The sequence below is a fragment of the Elaeis guineensis genome, chromosome 2, assembly GCF_000442705.2.
Source record: "Elaeis guineensis isolate ETL-2024a chromosome 2, EG11, whole genome shotgun sequence".
Lineage (NCBI taxonomy): Eukaryota > Viridiplantae > Streptophyta > Magnoliopsida > Arecales > Arecaceae > Elaeis > Elaeis guineensis.
The window spans coordinates 45,551,931-45,573,778 of record NC_025994.2 but is presented as its reverse complement, the minus strand read 5'-3'; the positions used below and the strand labels follow the sequence as shown (position 1 = coordinate 45,573,778).

Genomic DNA, 21,848 nt, shown 5'->3' with positions numbered 1-21,848 from the left:
TTGTGCTCAAATCTTGTGGATTAAGCAACAACTCGAAGATTTTGGTATCAAACTTAATAAAACTCCCATAAGATGTGATAACACTAGTGCTATAAATCTTACTAAAAATCCAATTCAGCATTCTAGGTCCAAACATATTGAAATCAGACATCATTTCATAAGAGAACATGTTCAAAATAAAGACATAATTCTTGACTATATTTGTATTGAAAAATAATTAGCCAACATCTTTACAAAGGCCCTAAGTGAAGATAGATTCTGTGAAATTAGGAGAGAATTAGGAATCCTTGATCCATCTGCTTGAATGTCTCTCTAATCCCAAAGGATCAATGTCAAAAACTCCTTGAACTTAATTCTCACCATTTTTCTTGGGCTTAAAAGCTCAAAATTATCATTCTCATAATTGATCATTAAGCAAATATCCTTCTCCTAAAGTTTTGAATTTTTTGAAAATTGTCTCTTCATTTTTCTGAGTTTCAATGTGCCATGAGTCAACCCCTAGGGTCGACCCAAGGGCAAACTTATAGTTTTTGGCCAAAATCCCACGGGCTCCTTCTTTTTGTTGAAAACCCATCCTTTGAGCCGACCCATTCCACCGTCTTCTTCCTCCCTCCAAAACCATAGGTCCCCTTCTCTTCTTCTCCAAACCCAAGTCCTTTCTCAAGACTCTTCTTCCATCACCCCTTACACCTCAAATCGACCCTTAGGAATCGAGCTCTTCCCCTTCTCCTCTCTTGTTTGGAACGGATTGAGCATGCCCTAGATTCTACCCTTCTCTTCCAAATCGGGGTATCACTCCTCCAAAAATCCCTATCCTTCCCCTAAAATCCCTCTATCTCTTCACACATTTGACCTCCTAAGACCCTTGCTTGCTCTGGTGGTGGAAATGGCTCCTAAAATGAAGCTCCCACAAAGAAAGAAGTCGGTCCGCGAGTTGGAAGAAGGCGTGCGCAGGAAGAGACAGGCAACCCAGACCTCATCAGCTTCAATCCCTGCTTCGGCATCTGCTCCAGCTTCTTCTCGATCTCCATTAAGCCCCAGTAAGATTCCCTTATCTGATAGAAAGGTAGAATCCGGGAAAAATATAGATTTCAGATTTTTTGAAAAAGAGGGGTTCTCTATCGGTTCAAAAATCAAAGATCAAGGTTGGAGATTCTACTGCTCATTTAAAGAAATTACCTATGTGGATTTGGTTAGGAAATTTTATCTGAACTTGAGCTATGGCAATGGAACAGTAACATCCACTGTTAAGGGTATAGAAATCTGTCTAAATCCTGTACTTTTGGGAGAAATTCTTCATTTACCCTGTGAGGGATACTCAAACATGGAACTCCCAGTCAAGGAAGAAGGAATTAATGTGATTCTAGGAAGAACCTTCTCGGGAAGCCTAAACAAACTAGAGGCCAAGATCCTTTCCATTGAGATGAGAATACTACATGAAATGGTAACAAAGCTTTTTTTTCCTAGAAGTGGTAGACATTACCTCCTCTCAGGCCGAGACATCTATATTATGTTTCATGTGATTACCCAAACCCCTCTGAACCTCCCAGCATTAATGATTGAGGCCATGAGAGAAACCCTGAATAGATCTAAGACACATCTGCCTTTCGGTATGGCCCTCACTTTGGTATTCAGGAGGTTTGGAGTTAGTTTTGAGGGAGAGGCAGTAGCTAGGCTTTCTTACTCTGACACCATCAACCAACATACTCTGCACCGCATGGGATTTACTAGGACTGATGGTGGTTGGACTAAAGGTGTAGAAGAGAGAGCTAAGGATAGAGCTGAGGAAGAAGGACCATCTTCACCCCTCCATGACCTCAGGGCAGCATCTCCAGACATTCAGTTTGTTTCAGATCATGAGGCAAGCCCATCAGAGTCTACTAGGAGGTACATTCCAGTCCAGCACCTAGACAGCAGAGCACATCCCTCAGAGATCAGATTAGCTAATGACCAGATAGAGATGATCTCTCAGCGTGTGGCTTCTTTACTTTCTCGACAGTTGGGCACTTTAGCTTTTGCACAGGGATCCACATCACTTGATGTATCTGATCAGACATTGATCCCCCACATCTCCACTGTGTTTCAGATGATTTCAGATAAGTCAATTCGCATTCAGCAGCTTGAGGGTTATATATTGAGACTGACTGGGAGAGTACTTGACTTGTAGGGGCAAGTGTTAGCTCTAGCACATCCACAGCCACAGGAGTGCATCACTGAGGTCTCAGACCTATCTACGGAGGCAGCCAGACTTAGAGGAGTTTTGGAGAGTGGATTTGATTTTCTGAGGAGAGAGATCAGAGGCTCTAATGAGCATGCATCCACCCAGTTCACTGCATTGCTTCAGTCTGTTTCAAGAGCCTTAAACCTTCTGGACACTATCAGACTATCACTTGCAGCTCAGTCTATTGTTTCGCAGCCTTCTGGATCCTCTCACCCATCCACTCGTGCCGGCACCTCCACTCGTGGCAGAGGCAGACGGGGTCGAGGTCAAGCCCTTGGTCGTGATCCTTCATCTCCTCACCCCATCACTGATTCATCTGACTCTGATCCATCCAGTCATGATCTCTACTAGATCCTAAGTAGTTAGTCTTTTCTTTAGTTCTAGTCTAGGATCTATCTTTTGGGCCATGCAATGATGTTGACTGATTGACTTTTGTATTTTGGTATATATATTGGAACAACTATGTAATCAGTCACTTTTTGATTATAAATATATACTCCTTGACTTTCAATGAATGACTTTCAAATTGCGTTGCTTTTAATAATGTGCATGCAACATAACTCATATCCATGATGTAAAATATTATGAATTGCAATATGGTATCCAATTGATATATCTTTTATGTTTGCCATATTAAGGGGGAGTAAAACAATAAGCAATTAAGAAACAAGCAATAAGACAATAAGCAATTAAGAAACAAGAAATAAGCAAATGAGAGTAAAGAATCTCTTTTGATGCTGTCAAAAAGGGAGAGAAGTAATCAAATGAGTAAATGAGATATTTTCAAATAAATAAGTAAATATTTTCAAATGAGCAAATGAGCAAATTTTCAAATTTTCAAATTGAGCAAAATTTCAAATGAGCAAATGAGCAAATTTTCAAAATGTTAAGCAATTGAGCAATTTTTTAAATGAGTAAATGAGCAAATTTTTAAATTGTTAAGCAATAAGCAAATTGTTAGGCAAATGAGCAACACATGCAAATGGGCACATGTATCATGTGCCAAAGAATCAATCTTTCCAAGCAAATGCACTTATAAGTAATTTTCAAATTGGTAGCAAGTTTCATATTTATCTTCAAACTACCTATGATGCATTTCATTCCAATACATGGCTATAATATTCAAATAATACATCTTGAAGGGGTTACTAATGATTTTCGCTTGAAAAAGATTTATTGTATTTTAGGGGCAAAATCATAATTTTATCAAACCCTGATTTGAAAGCATCAAGTGCTAGAACAAAAGATTTGTGATCCATTGGTGAAAATTTTATAGTTTTTGGACATGTATTTTGAAAGATATCCATGTTTGAAAATTTGAGTCGACCCCATGAGTCGACTCATGGCACAAAGGGCTGTTTGGCACGCAGAATTTTCTGGCTGGCACAGTCTGTGAGTCGACCCCAGGGGTCGACCCCCAGGTATGAGTCGACCTATGAGTCGACCTCTGCTGTTTTTAGGCCAAAATTACAGAACCTTTGTTTTCTGCCATTTATCACAGAGGTCGACCCCATGAGTCGACCCATGAGCATGAGTCGACCCATGAGTCGACCCCTGTGACGGGAAAGTTCCGCAACGGCTAATTTTTAATCCATTTTAAGTATATTTAATGCTCATTTAATGTGGTCTAACGGCTCTATTTCAGCCCAGATTACTCTCCACCATTCCTTAAAGTTATAAAAGGGACAAAAAGATGGGAATCATGAAGAAGAGAGATTTTTAAAAAGAGAATTTCAAGCATACTTTTCAGCCCTAAGCAAGAGATCACTCAAAGCATTCAAAAAGCTTTTAATTCAAGCTCACCAACTCCTCAAGTGCTCATTCAAGTCTCCAACCACCTTGAGGAAATTGAAAAGAGCCTTCTTCTCTTTGAGTAAAGTGTATTTAAAGTCTCATTCGCTCATTAAAAGAGTTTCTTTTGTATTTTCTGTGCTATTGATTGTAATACTCTGTTTGAGTTATTATTTTTTTTTTTTGGAAGGGTTCCAAAACAAGGAAAGGTTGATCCGAACCTTGAATCGGAGTGTATTGGGTTGGCTTGTACCCGGAAAATAAGTGGACTAGCTTGGGATAGCTAGAGTCGGAGGTTCCGACGAGTGTATTCAAGTTGAATACAAGTTAGTAGATTGAAATTCTCAAGTAGGAGCTTGGAAAGTGGATGTAGGTGCAATGTTGGCACCGAACTACTATAAATCTTTTTTATTTGTGTTGTGCCTAATTGCTCTTCTTTAGAACTTCTTTATTCTCTTGCATTCTTGCATTTATCCATTAGCTTTGAATCAACTATACTCTCCTTATTTATTTAGCTATTGTTAAATAATTTTCATAAGATATAAGTTAATGTTAAAATTTTTAGAAACCCAATTTACCCCCCCTCTTGGGTTGCATAGCTGGGCAACATATTGCTTATATGGATTGGAATCTTTTCTTCCACATGAGATATCTTTTAAAGGATAAAACCATGAGGTTCCAAATGACTAAGGTCCATTAAAGCCCAAGGATGGTCAGAGCCAAAGCGAACGATACCTTACGTATGCAGGTGTGGAGGTAAACCCAGCCATTCGAGCTATCTGACCTATTGATCATAATATTGGCACCGTTTTTGAAAATGCCTCTCGGCCATGCATACATACTGTCTCTTGACTGGAGCAGCTAATATTGTAGGAGATGGCATATTTAGTCCCATAGTGGTTATGAGTCAAAAGGAAGTATAGTTTTGTATGAATTAAAATTTTCTCTCCCATGTGAGGCACCTTTTAAAAGATAAAATCATGAGGCTCTAAATGGCCAAGGCCCATTGAAGTCCAAAGACAATTAGAGCCAAAGCAGATAATACCTCATGTATGCGAGCGTGGAGGTAAATCCAGCCATCCGAGCCATTCGCCCCCTTGATTGCAACAAGATATAGATGTTTGGCTTATTTTTGGAATGATTTCTATTCGATTGATTTCTTTTCTAAATTCCTTTTGGTCTCTTCTTAGCTAGTTCAGCATTATTTGCACTTCAAAACTTTTTAATAAACAAAACATATAATCTTTCTTCTTAAATACATATATTGGCCAACTTCTATTAACACTCTCAATTGTCAATTCTCACCATGCCACATGGTGCACAATCAAGATGCGGTGTAAACAAATCCATTCTAGATGGCAACTAATGTTGCCATCAATGAAAAGTTCATGAAAATTAAAATTCTATAAATATTAGGGTTGGGATCACTTGCCAATCAATTATACGATGAATGTGATGTTTTTTGAAAGTTTAGAACATATCTGCTATTGCTTTTTTTTTACTAAACGGGAAGGAGAAGCCAGAATTTTAGATTTTTAGTTGTTTCTAAAAAGATTTTTTTTGATTTTTTTAATAAATATATTTTTTATATAATTTTATAATATTTATTTTTAAAATAATTTTTATTTATAAAATTATAAAAATATGTTTTAAGATAATATGAAAAATATATGCTCAAATATTACTGTTTTGAAACTATTGTAGTAATGGATCACGAGATCGAATTAGAATCTCACGATTTTATCTTTTAAAAGGTATCTCATATTGGAAGAGAATGTTTCAATTCATATAAGCCATATTTCCTCTTGACTCATAATCGATGTGAGATCAAAAAAGTCTTTTTTACACCACAACATAGCCTCCTAGCCTCATAACCGATGTGGGACTAAAGAAGTCCTTTTTATACCACAATACAGTCCCTCCACAAATGTGAGATTAAAGAAGTCCTCTCTACACCACAATACAACTCCCTCGTAGATGGCGTCAATGTTGTGGTCATGGATCAAGAAGTTAAATAGTTCAAATAGTTGACTTATGATTCGTGATCATCTTTAGATTTTAATAAATTTCGATCATTTAGAATCTTATAATTTTATTTTTTAAAAAATATCTCACGTTAAGTGTAGTTGATGCGGAACTAAAAGAAACCTTCTCAACGTAACAGAAATCATTGCCATTCGTAGGTCATTTTTAAGCTCGGAGCAAAACATAAATCCAAAATAAAAACATTCAACGCTAACAGGGGCACAAAGGTTCACAGGAACCAGCCATTGGAGGCACAAAGGCGCGCGGAACGTACGAGAACAAAAAAAAAAAAAAAAAAAAAGAAAAAGAAAAAAGAAAAAAGAAAAAAGAAAAAAAGAAAAGAAGGCATGCGAGCGCATGTGGGCTGCCTCCTGGCTGTCTGGTTGGGGGAATAACAATCGCAGTTATGGTTGGGGGAATAACAATCGCAGTAGCCGCAGTCGTCTCGCAGACGGCGATAAGACCAACCAAAACAACGAAGCTCTGAGCTCTCCCAAGTTCCATCCCCTTCTCATCGACCATGGGCTTCCTCTCCGCTTGGCTCTCTCGCTTCGCCTCCAGGCCTTTCCTCCACGGAGCCGCCCGCACCTCCGCCTCTGCTTCACCCGCCATCACTGCCCTCGCTCCCAGATGCGACGCCAAGGAGCGCCTCCTCTCGTGGACCCGCTCGCTAATCCCTCTTGCCGTCGCCGCCGCTTCCGCCGGAGCCCTCGCCTTTGATCTCCGCCCCCATCCATCCTTCTGCGATCCTGCCCTCGATCACCGGTCTCACATCCTTAAATCCTCTCTACTTGCTCGTTTTGTTCATTAATGTATGTCGTGATGGTTTATCCGTGACGGTTTCAGAATTGGAGGGAAGGAGAGCACCGAGCTAGTGGTACAAGGTTCTCGCAAGGAGCTCCCGAAAGAACTCATTGAAGAGCTGAGATCTTTCTTACAGGTAAAATAAGGAATTTCTTTTCCATTCTTTATGGTTTGTCCATTGGAGATTATTGGTTTGCTTTCTTTGGATAGTTGTTGCTTCTCTTAGTAACTTTTGCTCTCATTTTCTGCATAAATTAAAAAATTTGAAGGCTCCTTTGGTGTTGCTTCGGTTTTCTATTTCTGTTTTCCAAAATCCAAGAAGAAAAATGGACTAGACTGACCAACAAATAACCATGTTTGTTTTTTTTTGGTGTCTTTAGATCTTCTGGTAGCAAAGACTTTTGCTTTCTAAAGGAGTGAAAATAGAAGCAAGAATAGCCGGGGTTTCGTGCAAATGCTATTTTCAATGGAAATCTCCATGTGGTATTTTACTTATTTCTAGAAACAAAAGCACAAAAACAACAATGGTACCAAACTAGTCCTAAGTTACATGTTACCTGGTCTGCCATGTGTTAATGCAAATAGAAGGGCGGCGGGTTACTCCCAAAGGTATAGTGAAACTCATCATGGCTGCTTTGTGGTGCAGTTTGATAAGATAGCTCCATGGTGAATGTGAACCAACCTAGAACAAATACGAAGGAAACAAATAGAACAGAATCTTAAAAGTAGGGGATCATAAGTCTATAGGAGTATTCCCTCCCACATCTTGTTCTCTCAGGGGTGCCTTAAATGCATCGCTCCATGCATCTCTCTCCATTTTGAAAATATTATTTATTTTGGAAGTTTTAAAAGAGGCGTTTGACTGTAGGAATCAAATGGAGTTATCAATGGTTGTTATTTTCTTTTAATTTTGTTGCCTTCTGGGACGAAATGGATGCTGGTATACAATGGATACATGTTATATGTTGTTCCATATACTGGAATGCCTCTCTCAAGGGCTTAAACAGTCTGCTTTATTTTCCTTTATATGTTATGGTTCTGTGTACAAAGAACCCAGAAATAATGAACCTTTTTCTCTTCCACTTTTTTGCATATTTTTAGGAGTTTCTGGAATGACTAGAGGCTAGGGGTGTAATTGAGCTGAGCTTAGGTCTGATTGAGTGTAATTTGCGATCAATTTTTAGCTTGAAAATTGAGAACAAGCTTGGTTCATTTGTTATTTGCTCAAGCCTATTTCAAGCTTAATTTTGAAATAACTCAAACTGGAGCATATTGGAGTGCCCCAACAACATTTATTGAGTTGAAAACAATTCAAGCTTGATTGAACTTGCTTCAAGGTTGTTTGGAGCTCAATTTAAGGTTCAGTCAGGCTCATTCCAAGGCTAATACAATGCTTGATAATATTACTAACTGAAATGAAGGTCAACTGTTGAACTAGATCCAAAGTTTACTGTCTGTTGACTAATATGTATTATAATATGCTTTATTGATTTTGAGCCCCAATGAGTCAAACATGATGGAACCAGATTAGCTCCAATATATTGGCATTTTTCCTTTTGAGCCCATAAACAAGGTCCTAGCTTAAGTAACATATGTTTGAGTTAAAGTTGATTCAAGCTGAGATAACCAAGCTCGAGTTGCTTAAATTGATTGATATCCCCAGTAGAGGTTGCTAGTTCAAAGTACACCCTCTTTTCTTCATGTATGCAAGGTCATTTGGAGGTGGGTATGATTGTATTTCATGAGTACAAGGGCACAATAACTCTTTGTGCCATATGGGGATCCAACTATTGAAAGCAAGTTTATCCAAATCGTGCTGAATCGGCTAGTTTGGGGAGCCCATAGTGGACTAGTAAATTACCAGCATGGTTCAGTTGGTTGGTTTGGGTTATAGGAGGTGGCCCTTCAAAGCCCCAAGCTTCTCTGTTTGAAACTCCTTGTATCAAGTCGATGATGACATTGTACAATGATGATGACAGTCTTCCTTAAAGGTGGATCTTTCTCACCTCTCTCTCCCTCTCTCCGTGCTGTTGCCAGATTCGAAGATCCCAAAGTTCCCTATCGATGGTTGGAAGCTCCTTAACCTCTCTTTCTATTGCTTTATGTCCCTCTCTCTCCCCCGCTCCCTCCCCCTCTTCCTCTCCCTCCCTCTTCTTCCCTCTCCTTCTCCCTCCCACCCTCCCTCTTTCTATTCCGGTATGCTTCGCCATGGTACAGCACATACCCATAGCATATCAACCAGTTGCTGGCTGGTATGAGCCCTTGTACAGGTCCAGTATACCTTGATTGAAAGAACAATGTCATAGATGCACCTTCATAACCTAGGCCATTCCTAACTTTTTTACGTTATCTATTTAGTATTTGTTTCGTGCTTTTGTTTATCTATTTACCATTTTCTGATATAATTAACACATATCCTACATGAGTCCTCTTAAATAATAATTATTTCTCTATATATCTCTCTCTTGTAAAGGTCATGCTCCTTCATAAAGAGAGGCAAGGAGGTCCATGGCTCTAAGGATGTATCTTATGGAAATGGTCTTCCTTGAACATCCACCATATCCTAAGAGATATTAACTTTTCAAGAGATCCTTAAGAGAAAAGCCAAATTCAGAAGAAAATATAAGTAAAATTTAAACTTTGAAATCATCATATTATTGAAAATTAGGAAAATAATCTATAAATTTGAATAAAAGATGATTAACTTTCTTTACTGGGATCATTTGACAGGGTAACATGACACTGGACTATGATGAGAGATTCTACCACGGGAAGCCACAAAACAGCTTCCATACAGCTGTAAATGTTCCTGATATAGTTGTCTATCCAAGGTGCATTTCTTGCTTTCATTTACTCGTATTATTGCTCCCCTTGTTCAACATAATGGAATTTATTTAGTCTTTCGTATTGGTTGTTTGTGATGAAGGCGATGATTTGTAAAACTTAGTTCCACTTTTTAACTATATGTGCTGTAGTTTTTAATGTATGATTACTTAATGTGATATTTGTTCTCTGCATGGCCATATGTCTTAAAGTATGATTGGCTTTCCAAAGGTGACTCTTCTTGCATCTCTCTCTCTCTTCTATGTTCTTCTATATCTGGATACAGGTTTAAAAGGAACTATTCTATATAAAAAAGGAACTGCATCTTTAAGTGAACTGCATAGCAAAAGTTCTAATATATTTAAGGACAAAGGAAATTGTTGCAGCAGCTTGTAAAGTGTATAATACTCAAGGCATTGCAAAATCAGTCATCTTTAAATTGAACTAGCTGCTTTTGTTATCTAAGAGAAGTGATTGATCATGTTCAAAAGCTTTATGGACATGAAATATAAAACGAGAAATTTCCTGAATCAAGATAATGTAAGTGGATTTTCTCCTGAAAACAGTCATTTGTTTCACATTCTTTGAGTTCAGTTGTATGCATCTGTTGAAGTCTTTTCTTATAGAGTTGATGATTCCATTTGATCAGAACATGATGGATTCCTTCTTCCATCCAATAACTTTAATGTCGATCATAAAAGTAAACATAGTGTGCTTGAGATTTAGTTACACATTTTGATTAGGTTATGATTTAATGATTAAATTTGGTTTTATGCAAAGTGAAATATGGAAAATTAGACGGATAGATACACACTAAAAACATATTTCCTTCAGTTGTCATATCAATAATTATATGTGTTGCACTTTGTTGACTTATGAAATGGAAAAAGGCATTTTAATTGCATTAGTAAATCTTATTTTCTCAAACTTAAGGTAATTAACATACTCTATTGACTTCTATAATGCAATTTCAAAAAGTCATAGTTAATAACAAACACATTTTGTGGTTCCATTTGTTCAAATTTCTTGCATGGCAACCAATTGATTTTTAAAGGACTGCTTGTTATACATCTTCGGCTTGTCTGTTGTATGACATTATTCAAGTTCCTCAAATGGCAATCAATTGACTTTAATGATTGCCTGTTATACTACTTCCGCTTATTTGTGTTATGACACTACTTTTGATTGTTTATGAATGTCTAAGGACGAGGAAAAAGAACAAATGCTAACATTTTTTTTTTCTTTTTACAAATGCTAACAGTTCTTTTGATGTACAGGTTATAGTTTGGAGCATATTGACAACACCATAGATAGCAATAATGATGTGTTGTACTTTGATTTTACATGTCTATGTACTATCTGCGCCCCCCCCACCAAAAAAAAAAAAAATCATATCTTGTACAAGAGGACCATATCATGTAATTTATGTTTGCATATCTTATTTGCAAATTATCCCTATCCTGTAGGAGAGCGCATATCATGTTTTTATTCTCTTTATTGTCTTTCTCAGTTCTCTACTATTAGTAAGCCCTTTTTTATTCTAGCAAGACATTCCACAGTTCTTAAGTTTCATGGTAAAATCTTTGTCAATTGAGTCTTGGCTGACTTCAAGCAATACTTGATCAATGTGCAAAATGGGTTTTTTTTCCCCTCAATAAAGAGAACTTGACAATTTTTCGAGTGATTTAAACAAAAAGTTATATAAAATAGAAAGTAGCAAGAAGAATTTTATAAAAGAAAGCAAACAAACCTCGCTCATATTGAATATCTACTTTTTTAATAATCTTTTATATTTTTAGTTTATAATGCACTAAGTCAACCCTTGAAATAGGAAAGGTTTTCTTATAAACAATTCATTTAAAAATTCCATCTCTCACAATGTTCGTCTTGTTAAATATATTACATAGGCTTAGAATCATAAGCCTTTTTGAGGTTAGCCTTGCATGCCAAGCCTTATTTAATATTGTTGCTCCTGATCTTTCTGTCTGAGGTCGGCCACTGAGGTATATGTGGTCGAGGTGAAACCACTGCCGGAGCTTCGCCCGAACACTTGCAAAAAAGTCCTCACCAGGGGTGTTCTCTGGTGAAGACCCTCCGATGCTCAAGTTAGGAGATGGAGAACAATGAGAAGAGAGAGCGAGGAGTCGATTGCATACCTTGGAGGATCTCGGAGTCTTTATTTATAGGAGAGGAGTTGGAGTCGTATCCATCTCGGAGTTCTGATAATTTTCGGATTTGTCGCACAGATTGATTCGGATAAGATATTTTTCTTTTACAGAAGACTCGATCGTGGAAGAATTCCACTCTATTTGGATTTTTTCAATTTGAAGGAGAGACGGATCTGACGAGTTCAACTCGGCCAGGGACGAGCTATAATAGGTTGTCTTGTGTCGAGATTCTGGAGTTCGTGGACCAGGCATTCAATCTTAAGTTAGCTGAGATAGGTCGGCAATGTGCGAGCTATAGTAGGTTGTCCACTGTCGGTATCATGGAGGCTATAGGGTGCATGTTGGTCTCAGGCAATCTGGAGTAGATCGGCGGAGGACGATCTAAAATAGATGGTTCGAAGCCGAGGAGTCAAGGAACACTGTTGACCAGGTGCGTCCGGTGGCCTTCATCTCTATCATATCTATATATCTGTCGGCATGCATCTTCTATAGCTCGACCAGAGCCGAGGATGTCACAGCCAAGGTTGAGGTACAGATCCATAACAGATGCCCCCCCACTCTAGATGCTGAACTTTAGATGGGTCGGCCGAAGAGAGTACCAGTCCAAGGTTGAGGCTGATCTCGTCGAGCTGTCCTCTGTTGATGTGTTGATGATCGGCTACCTGAGATGAACCATCTTCGAATTTGGACTGTTGATTCTTTGGATCCGTAGGAGCCATGTCCTGACCAATCATAGGCGGCCACTTGTCGAACATCGGTTAGGGGAGGTAAATCGTCAGTGGATCAGAGCCGTCCCGATCTTTTATAAATAAGGCACGGTAACTTCATTTTCATTACTTCCACTATTCAGAAGGGGGAGCTTTGGCACTTGGAGACTTCACCCCATTGCTTGGTTAAAATCGAGCTACAGTCATTCCTCGTCCTTTGATTGCTCGGCTGCGTCACTTCTTAGGTCAGTTTCCTGTCTCCTCGGCATGAGCACATCAAGTTCGTTACCCTCCACCTGGAGTTCGGCCGATGATGTTAGGGATGCGGACCTCGGGTTCGATGTAGCTTATTCTTTGGGTAGATCCGAAGTTTCGGATTTCGGTCCATTTAGAGTAAACTCCATCCTCACTCTTGAGGACTTGGAGATTATCAGGTTGAAATATCAAGTCCTAGCTGAGTTCAGGTTGGAGGTCGCTATTTTCGGGGGGTGGATAGCTCTTCCTCGTTAGGGTCGAGTAGACCTTTACGAGGAATTCCTGAAGGTCGGTCTTCGGCTGTCCTTTCATTTTCTTGTCATAGATTTTCTTAATTTATATAAAATAAGCTTTTATAGCATAGTGTCAAACTTTGGGCGTCAAATCTTAGGTTTCTTTGCCCATTGCCTTTTCCTCGGGGTCGAACCGATCTCCCGCCTCTTTCGGGCTTGCTTCACACTGAAGGAGCACTCTACAGAGGTTGGGTGGTGGTATGCCTCTCCTCAGTGGGGACGTCATCTCTTCTGAAGTGCTCCTTCCTCGATGCACAATTGGAAGGAGCATTTCTTTTTCATCTCGATCGAGCAACCCTGAGACTTCAGCATGTCGTGGGGTAGATGTCATAGGTCAGCGGTTAGAGCTCCAACTTTGTTGGATGTTGAGGAGGTATTGGAGCAGATCTTCGATTATACTCTCCCCCATTGACCAAGCTCCTTATCGAGGAGAATTTATTTAAGGTTGGGTTGAGTTCGGCCGACCCTAAATGTAAGCATCTTGTTCTTCTTCCTTGGTTTGGCGCTTCTTTCCATTTTGACTTACCTCGTCTTCCATGCAGCAATGAATGTCGAAGATCTGGAGGCTGTTCGTCGGGCTTTCAAGAAGAGGATGGCAGTTGCAGCCCCTGCTCCCAAACGCGATCGAGTTGAGGCCATCCTTGCCTAGCCCACAGCAGGGGATTTCTCGGGATCGAGCAGTGCCCCGAGGAAGGAGTCCTCAGTGCCATTAAAGGTGGTGGCGCCGCTTCAATCTATGGCACCTGGGGGAGCTGTCCCCCGACCTTCTACATCCTCGTTGCAGCGAAGTTCGGATACTCAGATTTCGGTGCGCATGTCTTCTTGTCCGATTGACCTATCGGCCGAGGTATCTCCTTCGATGGGGGCTCCATCGAAAGTCGAAGCCCAAGACACTAGAAAGGGTGTCAGCGATTATCGGGTTGGTTGGTCTTTAGTTCGGTCGATTCTTCTACCGACTGACGTAGAAGCCTTCAATGCCGACGGAGGCGCTTTCTGAGTCCATGACTTGTACGACTCCGTACTTCGGGTGAGTAACGACCTCCTACCATTCCTCGATTTTTTTCGACCTTATAATTTTTGTGCTAACATTTCTCTCTCTCCCTTTTTTTTAGCTCGCCCACCACGTAGATCACTTCGTGGAGGCGATGCGCGAAGCTTAATGTATCTCCAGGGAAGTCGAGGAAAAGGCCAGCCAGGCTAACCAAAGGGCGAACGACACCCACCTCTCCAAGTTGAAAGCCGAGGAGGAGAACAAGTCGCTGAAGGAAGAATTGAAGCGACTGGAGTTCGAGCTTTTCAAGTCTCGAGCCGATGCTGGAGCTCGGATATCAGCCGAGAAGAAAATGTATGAGGATGAAGGCCACCAAGGTCGCCGTGATCGAAGCCTTTTGCTCTTCGGCCAAATTTTGGGATATGAAGGCGAAGTTCGGCTCGCTCTCGTATGAGCAGGGGGTCAAGGATTTCAAGGAGAAGGTCAGGAATCGCTTTTTTGATCTCAACCTCGGTCTGTTGGAGTCGGATGGCGAGGAGGTCGGCGAGGTCGGAGACGAGGGCTATAGGTCGAGGAGCTTTTCAGCCCAGCTCGCGAAGATCGGGCATCTGAGGATGCTGCATTGGCTCCACCTCCAGTTGTTATAATCCTCTCCGACCACGCTGAGGTCGGCGAGTCCCATGCTCCTGGAGGGGCTTGAGTCTTTTATATCTTAGCTCGGGCGTGTCCGGGCATAGGTCGGTCAATTTTGTAGACCTCAACATTTGTCGAGGTATTTTGTACGGGATCGATTGAACTTTGTAAAAATTTTTTTTAATGAAATATCTTTAATGTGGAACAATTTAGATCTAGAGGAAGAAAGCAATCATATTTATTCACAATCAATAGATAACCAGCAAATCAAAGACTATGGAGATGATTATACTAAAATCGGAAAAGACTACTGATATGTATGCATGTTGATCAGTCCTTAGATCTAGATTCGGACCGTAGACGATTAGAAAACCATCCATGATTAGGGCATTAGATTACAATTAAAAATTTCAGATCTAATTATCAAAGAAATAAGGATTGAACTCTCTACAATAACGATCGACTCGGAAATATATTTTAGAAGCAAGGGATCTCACAAACACGCTGACTTAGATTTCTGGATGAGGGAGGAATTAGATGTCAGATCAGGCCGCGGTTGATAGCAAATCTTTCTGTTGTCCAATATCACGGGGATCCGATCCGAGCATACGAAGAATTGCTTGCAGTAGCAGAAATAAATCAGCAATCATGAAAGGAAGGTGGGGATTTGGGAGAATAGAAAATTATGGGCACTGAAATTGGATCCTGCGGATGGATGGATTGTCGAGAATTCTTCATCCTTCAATCTTCAAGCTTTGAGGGAGATTTCAGAAGAGAGATGGGAGAGAGAGGAAGAAGGATGGGAGGAAGAGAAGGAAGAGAGGGAAAGAAAAAAGGGAGATTAGTAGACTGAGAGGGGAAGGAAGAAGAGAGCACGTAGAGAAGGAAAAGCAGAATTTTATTTCTCAATCATTTGTTGATTACAAGACCCTTTGTTCTCCTTTTTAAAAGAAAATTCTAACAACCTAAACAGAAAGAATGTGCGATCCCAGATTTGCGTGAGGGCATTGGAGATGGGCTACGTCAATCCGAATGGCGTTCAGTTCTCTATGGTGTTCGGTTCTCCAAGTTTTGTGCGCATGTTCAGAGGTTAAAATTAATCTGTTTGGTTTCTTAAGTTCCGTGCGTCAACGCAGTCATCGCTGCGGACTGATCCAGATTCCAAACTTTTAGGGTTGCAGCGTTGAAATGGTTGATATAATCACAGAGGGGCTCGTTCTCCCTTTGCTTGATGCTAACGAGGAAGTTCAAGTTTTGTTGCTGTCGGCGGCTGCTGACGAAGTGTGCGATGAATAATCGGCTCAACTGATGGAAGGAGTTTATGGAGTTTGACTGCAGGTTGGAGTACCAATGACGAGCTGCTTTCCTCAGAGTCGAAGGGAAAGCTCAGCAGAGAGTCACATCGTTGGCCCCTTACAGAAGCATAAGAGTTTGAAAGTTCTCCAGATGGTCTATTGGATCGGCAGTTCCGTCGCTGGACTACATTTGAGGCATCTTGAAACGAGGCGGTAATGGCTCATTCATAATTCTCTGCATAAATGGTGGGTCGATGTTAAACCCCAGATCGTCATCCGACTACTTCGATGCTTGGAGTGCGTCGATCCGTTGCTGCATCTCTTGAAACCGCATGTACAGATCGTTCTCCCGGGTTGGGCGGTGTCGAGGAGAAGCATGATCCGGAGCAGAACCCCTTCTGAAAATCGAGGTAGGTGACTGTCTAGGTCTATAGTGAGGTGGACTTCTAGGTCAGCTATGACGACTGGCTCTCGCCCTCGGGCTATGGGGAGGTCGGTTTATTGATCTTCCTCTGGCCGACTGCGGATTTTCTGGGACAGGATGAGGCTCGCTATTCTGTTGCATTCCTCTTATTGCAGTCGAAAGCGCTTGCACCTGCCGGACGAGGCTGTTATATTGATCTTGGGAGATTGTTGGTGCGACTGGCGATGGATTCTCTTGAATCGGTGGTGGTGGTGTGTTGATCAGTTGGACGTTGTTGGCCCACCGATCGTTGGAGCATTGCGATGCGTTCGACGCACCCTTTTGAGTCCTTATGGCAGTTGATGGTGAGTTCTCTCCTCTCAAAATAGGACCTCGAAATAGATCGAGGGCCCCTTCCTCTAGCGCCAAGTGTTGCTCCTAATGTCCCCGCCTGAGGTCGACTATCGAGGTATATGTGGCCGAGGTGAAACTGTCGTTGGAGCTTCGTCCGAACACCGGTAAAAAAGTTCTCATCGGGGGCATTTTCCGATGAAGACCCTCTGACGCTTAAGTCAGGAGATGGAGAACAATGAGAGGAGAGAGTGAGGAGTCGATTGCGTATCTTGGAGGGTCTCGGAGCCTTTATTTATAGGAGAGGAGTTGGATTGATATCCGTCTCGGAGTTCTGATAATTCTCGGATTTATCGTACAGATTGATTCGGATAAAATATTTTTCTTTTATGGGAGACTCGATCGCGGAGGAATTTCACTCTATCTGGACTTTTCTAATTTGAAGAAGAGACGGATCTGATGAGTTCAGCTCGGCCAAGGATGAACTATAATATGTCGTTTGTGTCGAGGTTCTGGAGTCCGTGGAACTGGCATTCGATCTTAAGTTGGCTGAGATAGGTCAGCAATGTGCGAGTTATAGTAGGTCGTCCACAGCCGAGATCATGGAGGCCGTAGGATGCATGTTGGTCTCAGGCAATCTGGAGTAGATGATCTAAAATGGATTGTTGGAGGACGATCTAAAATAGATCGTCTGAAGCCGAGGAGTCAAGAACCACGACTGACGGGGTGCGTCCGGCGGCCTTCATCTTTGTCACATCTGTAAACCTACCGGCATCCATCTCCTATAGCTTGGCCAGAGCCGAGGATCTTACAGCTGAGCCCGAGGTACAGATCCACAACAAATATGATGCTGACTGATTCACTCATGATTATCAGGCGATCATACTCTTATTTCCAGCTGCTCGTGTCCCCTCCATTTGCCTTTTAAACCTTGTACTAAGAACCTTGTTAGTAATTTTACAAATTTCTGCGATGAAGGCAAACTGAATTCCATAGATCTACAACTTCCCCGCATTTAGAGACAGAGTCAAAGAAAAGGTCAGTTTGCCTCAAGGAAAGTTGTTTCCGATAAAAACTCAGTAAAACTCTTTGAAGCATCCTCCTTCATAACATTCTAAAATCTAAATCATTTGATCAAATGGCAATAGAATACATGGTCTTGGAGCTTTCTGCATTCTACTTTGAAGAATATTTAGACATATGTTGGGTAGTACTTCTTTAGAGACATCAAAGATTATGAGATGTCAATGAATAAAATCTATGCATCCAAGAAATTAGTGATTATGTTGACAGAAGTCATTACTGTTAAAAAATGGAGAAAAATACAGTAAGGTCCCACCAACTTTAGACGAGAAACACTTTGCTCCCAAAATTTTAAAATTGTTGAGGGGCCAATTAAAAAATTTAAAATTCGAAAATTTTAAAATTTTGGAGGCAAAGTGTTTCTCAATTAAAGTTGGAGGGTCTTACTATATTTTTCCATAAAAAAATTAAATATTTTTATTAATTTAGTTCAGCTTTGTTGAGTCATCATGGATTTGGAGATGTATGGTAGTTTCTTTAAATTTCAAGCTGAGGTGGATATGGTTAAATGATGGTGGCATCAAAAGGGGGTGGCCGATGGCTGCCCCACTGCTATGCAGGAGAAGTTGGATATGGTTGTCCATCTTTGTTCATACTAAGCTCTGTGGCTTCAGTTTCTGAGTGCTGCTTTCAAAGCATAAAAAAGTGTTGCTATTCTACGTGACCAAATTTTTGCCATGGTAAACCAATCCCATTGCTCGAATATGACCTTTGGAAACTTGGATGGTTCATGCTATGAAAGTTTATGGAATTGATCAGAAATAGGATGATACTAAAGGACAAAAAAGAAGATAAAAGGGTCGTGAATTCACCTCTCTTTAACTTGGGATTTTTGTTGCATACAAATGGTCCATGTATATCAGATCTTGATAGGATCTGCACAATTAAGTTTTAAAATGCTAATGTATTTACTCAATTTAACATTCTTTCAAGTTGGAGCATCTGGTGCCTTTTTGTCTTTTGTTGGAATGTATGTAAAATTCTATGTAGCTGGGAGGTTATTTTCCTTCAATCTTGCAATGTAGAAATCATTTTTAGATTTGTCGAAAAACCTTTTCTTTGCAAGATTTAATGTTCTTCATGTATCACAAGAAAATGCTTGTCTTTTTTTCTGAGAGAAAGATGCAGTGTTCTTCATTTTTCTCATGCGTGCTGTTTTAAAATTTTTATGTCTTACGCCTTTGCTTGCTTTAATATTCTAGGTATGCTTGTGCTAAATGAACATAATGTTATTGTCATGGTTTGCCATACCGCCCTATACTGGGTGGTATATGGGGCGTACCATACTATATCATATTGGTACGCCCACCGTCCCATACCGATATTGCTGTACCGTACCATACCGTGGATCGACACTATAGTGAAAATTTTACTGGTATGTCGTCCGGTACCGAGATGGCGAACCTTAGTTATAGCTCGTCTAAATTTTAGAAATTTCTTAAACATCAGATATGGGTGGTGACTATATGATCAGAATTGAATATCTGCTATGAATATCCTCCAATTTACCTCTTATTACAGCAAAATATTTTCAATATTTCTTGAAATCAAAGCAGAACTTCAATCTAATTTGGTTTTTGTTTGAGTAAAAAGTATTCTTTTTTCATGTACTTGTAGGTCACATGATGATGTACAGAAGATTGTCACATCTTGTAACAAATACAAGGTATTGCCTCTTTAATAAAACTTCTTTTTAAGTAAATTCACTTAAAAATTTGAAATGTTACTCTTCTAATATCTACATGCTGATTCAGTTGGTATGGAAAGTTCAAGTAAATTCACGTGACTCACACCATGATTCCTGTCTTGTATATTGGGTCATGTTAGGCTTCTCATGTAAATGCTTACCTGGTAATTTTGCTTTGGAAGCAGGTTCCTATTGTACCATATGGCGGAGCTACTTCAATTGAGGGCCACACTTTAGCTCCTTATGCAGGCGTTTGCATTGACATGTCATTAATGAAAGTATGCATTGAGCTTATAGTGTCTATTAATTAATCTATTTCATACCCTAATTATAATTTGTGATTTATCAAAAATAACTCGTCTTGTTGCCATACCATTGCCTATCATCTCTATATGATTATCACCTTATTTTTTTTACCACTTAAAGAATATTATTTCACTAGGGTGTAGAAGTGTCACTAAGGTAACAAATTTTACATGATGATCTCCAGAGTTTCAAAGGGTTTTATCTTAGTCTTTTTTGTGGGTAAATCATGTTTTTTGTCCTCCAAGTTTAGGTTGTATTTATAAATGGCCGTTAAATTTCAAAAACTTCTAATTAGGTCCTTGCCATGGTTTGTCGTACTGTCCCATACCATCTAGAATGGAGTGTACCATACTGTACTAGGAGGAAATCGATACAAAACACCATGTCGAGTCAGTACAAGCACTGTACTGTCCCATACCGAGGTGCATACTGTTCCATACTAAGGTGCATACCATCCCGTATCGAGGTGTGTACTGACCTGTATCGATGTGTACCGAGATAAAAATTGAGAAAAATGATTTGAGAGCTATTTCGGCACTGGATGTGTACCACACCAACTGTACCATATTGAACTGATAAGGTACGGATATGATATCTGGCATCGCGATAGTGGGCCTTAGTCCTTACAATTTCACTTGTGTTTTAATGTCATCTGTTCTGCCAATTCTGACCAATTTTCAGCATCGAAAAGTTGCATGTGATGGACACATGGTATTCTTTTCTTTGTTAGCACCAATGTCAGCGCATGGGTGATGACATGGCATGATGGCATGATAGATTAATAGATGAAAATTTTTATTCTGATGACACGGTATATGGTATGTGTGATGACTGGACAATAGGCTGATGATGTGGCACTCAGCATGTGCTATAGTGGAATTTTCTATCTAAAAGTGTCTAGTCACCGAGTGCCACATTATCAGCCATATACCATAAGTTATGTTTTTGGTCATCCAAATTTTACCAATGTTGTTATATGGTCCTTATGGTGTAAAATCTATAATTAGGTCTCCATTTTCAAGTGTAATTTAATGTAGCCTTTTGATTGATTTTGGCCTATTTTTAGCATCAGAAACTTGCACGTCATGCACTCATGATCGCAAGTGGGGAGGGGGAGAGAGAGAGAGGAGGTGGAGGGTTGCCTAAGGAGGAGGTAGGAGGGGGCTGGGTGCTGACGACAGGGAAGAGGCCGAGGAGGGGGAGCATATGGGTCCTAATCATAGGTTTACGAGCATTCCCAATGTCAGAAATTGGCCGGAATATGTTGGAAAGGCTATGTTAAATTACATTTGAAAATCAAAGGATCTAATTAGAGATTTTTAAACTAAAAGGACTTCTAAAAACATTTGTGAAACTTAGAGGACCAAAATATAATTTATGATATATGGGTGATGACATTACACCTAGCGACGGGACACTTTTGGGTAGGAAATTTCATAGCGGCACATGCTGGGTACCATGTCATCACCTATATGTGATTTCATTATCCATATGTTGCATCATCAAAATAAAAATTTCCACCTATTATGCTACATCATCACCCATATGCTGACATTGCTGTCACCAAGGAAAAGAATGTCATGTGCACATCACGTGCAACTTTTCGGTGCCGGAAATTGGCTGAAAGGATGACATTAAAGCAAAGTGAAACTCTAAGGACCTTAAAAAGGTTTTTGATGTTTAGGGACCATTTAGAAATGCAGCGACCTAAACTTGGAGGACTAAAAACATAATTTATCCCTCCTTTTTTAAGGGTTGAACAAGTTGAATGCCTGCATATATAATTTTTATGTTAAATAAAGAGATGGCTGGTCATCCATGCTTGATTATCTAATGACAGTGGTTGCTAAGTTGGTAGAGAGAATGGAAATACAGAAGATGTCTTTGTAGATAGAGGATATAAAACCTAAATTTTCTTTCTGCTTAAATATGCATCAATGGTAGAATATAGATTATCTTAGAGAAGGCCTGTGACAAAGTAAGTAGATCTTTTGGTTTGCCAAGAAAAGTAT

At 40.0% G+C, this 21,848-nt stretch overlaps 1 protein-coding gene across 4 annotated transcripts in view; it reads left to right on the top strand.

Moving 5' to 3' along the window:
* Nucleotides 1-6,429: 6,429 nt before the first annotated feature.
* The window catches only part of LOC105033532 (D-lactate dehydrogenase [cytochrome], mitochondrial), a 146,275-nt gene continuing 130,856 nt past the window's right edge, over nucleotides 6,430-21,848 (top strand). Inside the window, exons 1-5 of one of the 4 annotated variants that reach the window (XM_073251755.1) lie at nucleotides 6,430-6,802; nucleotides 6,884-6,977; nucleotides 9,572-9,672; nucleotides 19,461-19,509; nucleotides 19,716-19,808. In XM_073251755.1, the coding sequence (XP_073107856.1) occupies nucleotides 6,558-6,802; nucleotides 6,884-6,977; nucleotides 9,572-9,672; nucleotides 19,461-19,509; nucleotides 19,716-19,808 (582 nt within the window). In that variant the 5' untranslated portion in view covers nucleotides 6,430-6,557. The remainder of the gene's footprint in view (nucleotides 6,803-6,883; nucleotides 6,978-9,571; nucleotides 9,673-19,460; nucleotides 19,510-19,715; nucleotides 19,809-21,848) is intronic. The other 3 variants (XM_010908394.4, XM_010908392.4, XM_010908393.4) reach the window with 3 other exon arrangements.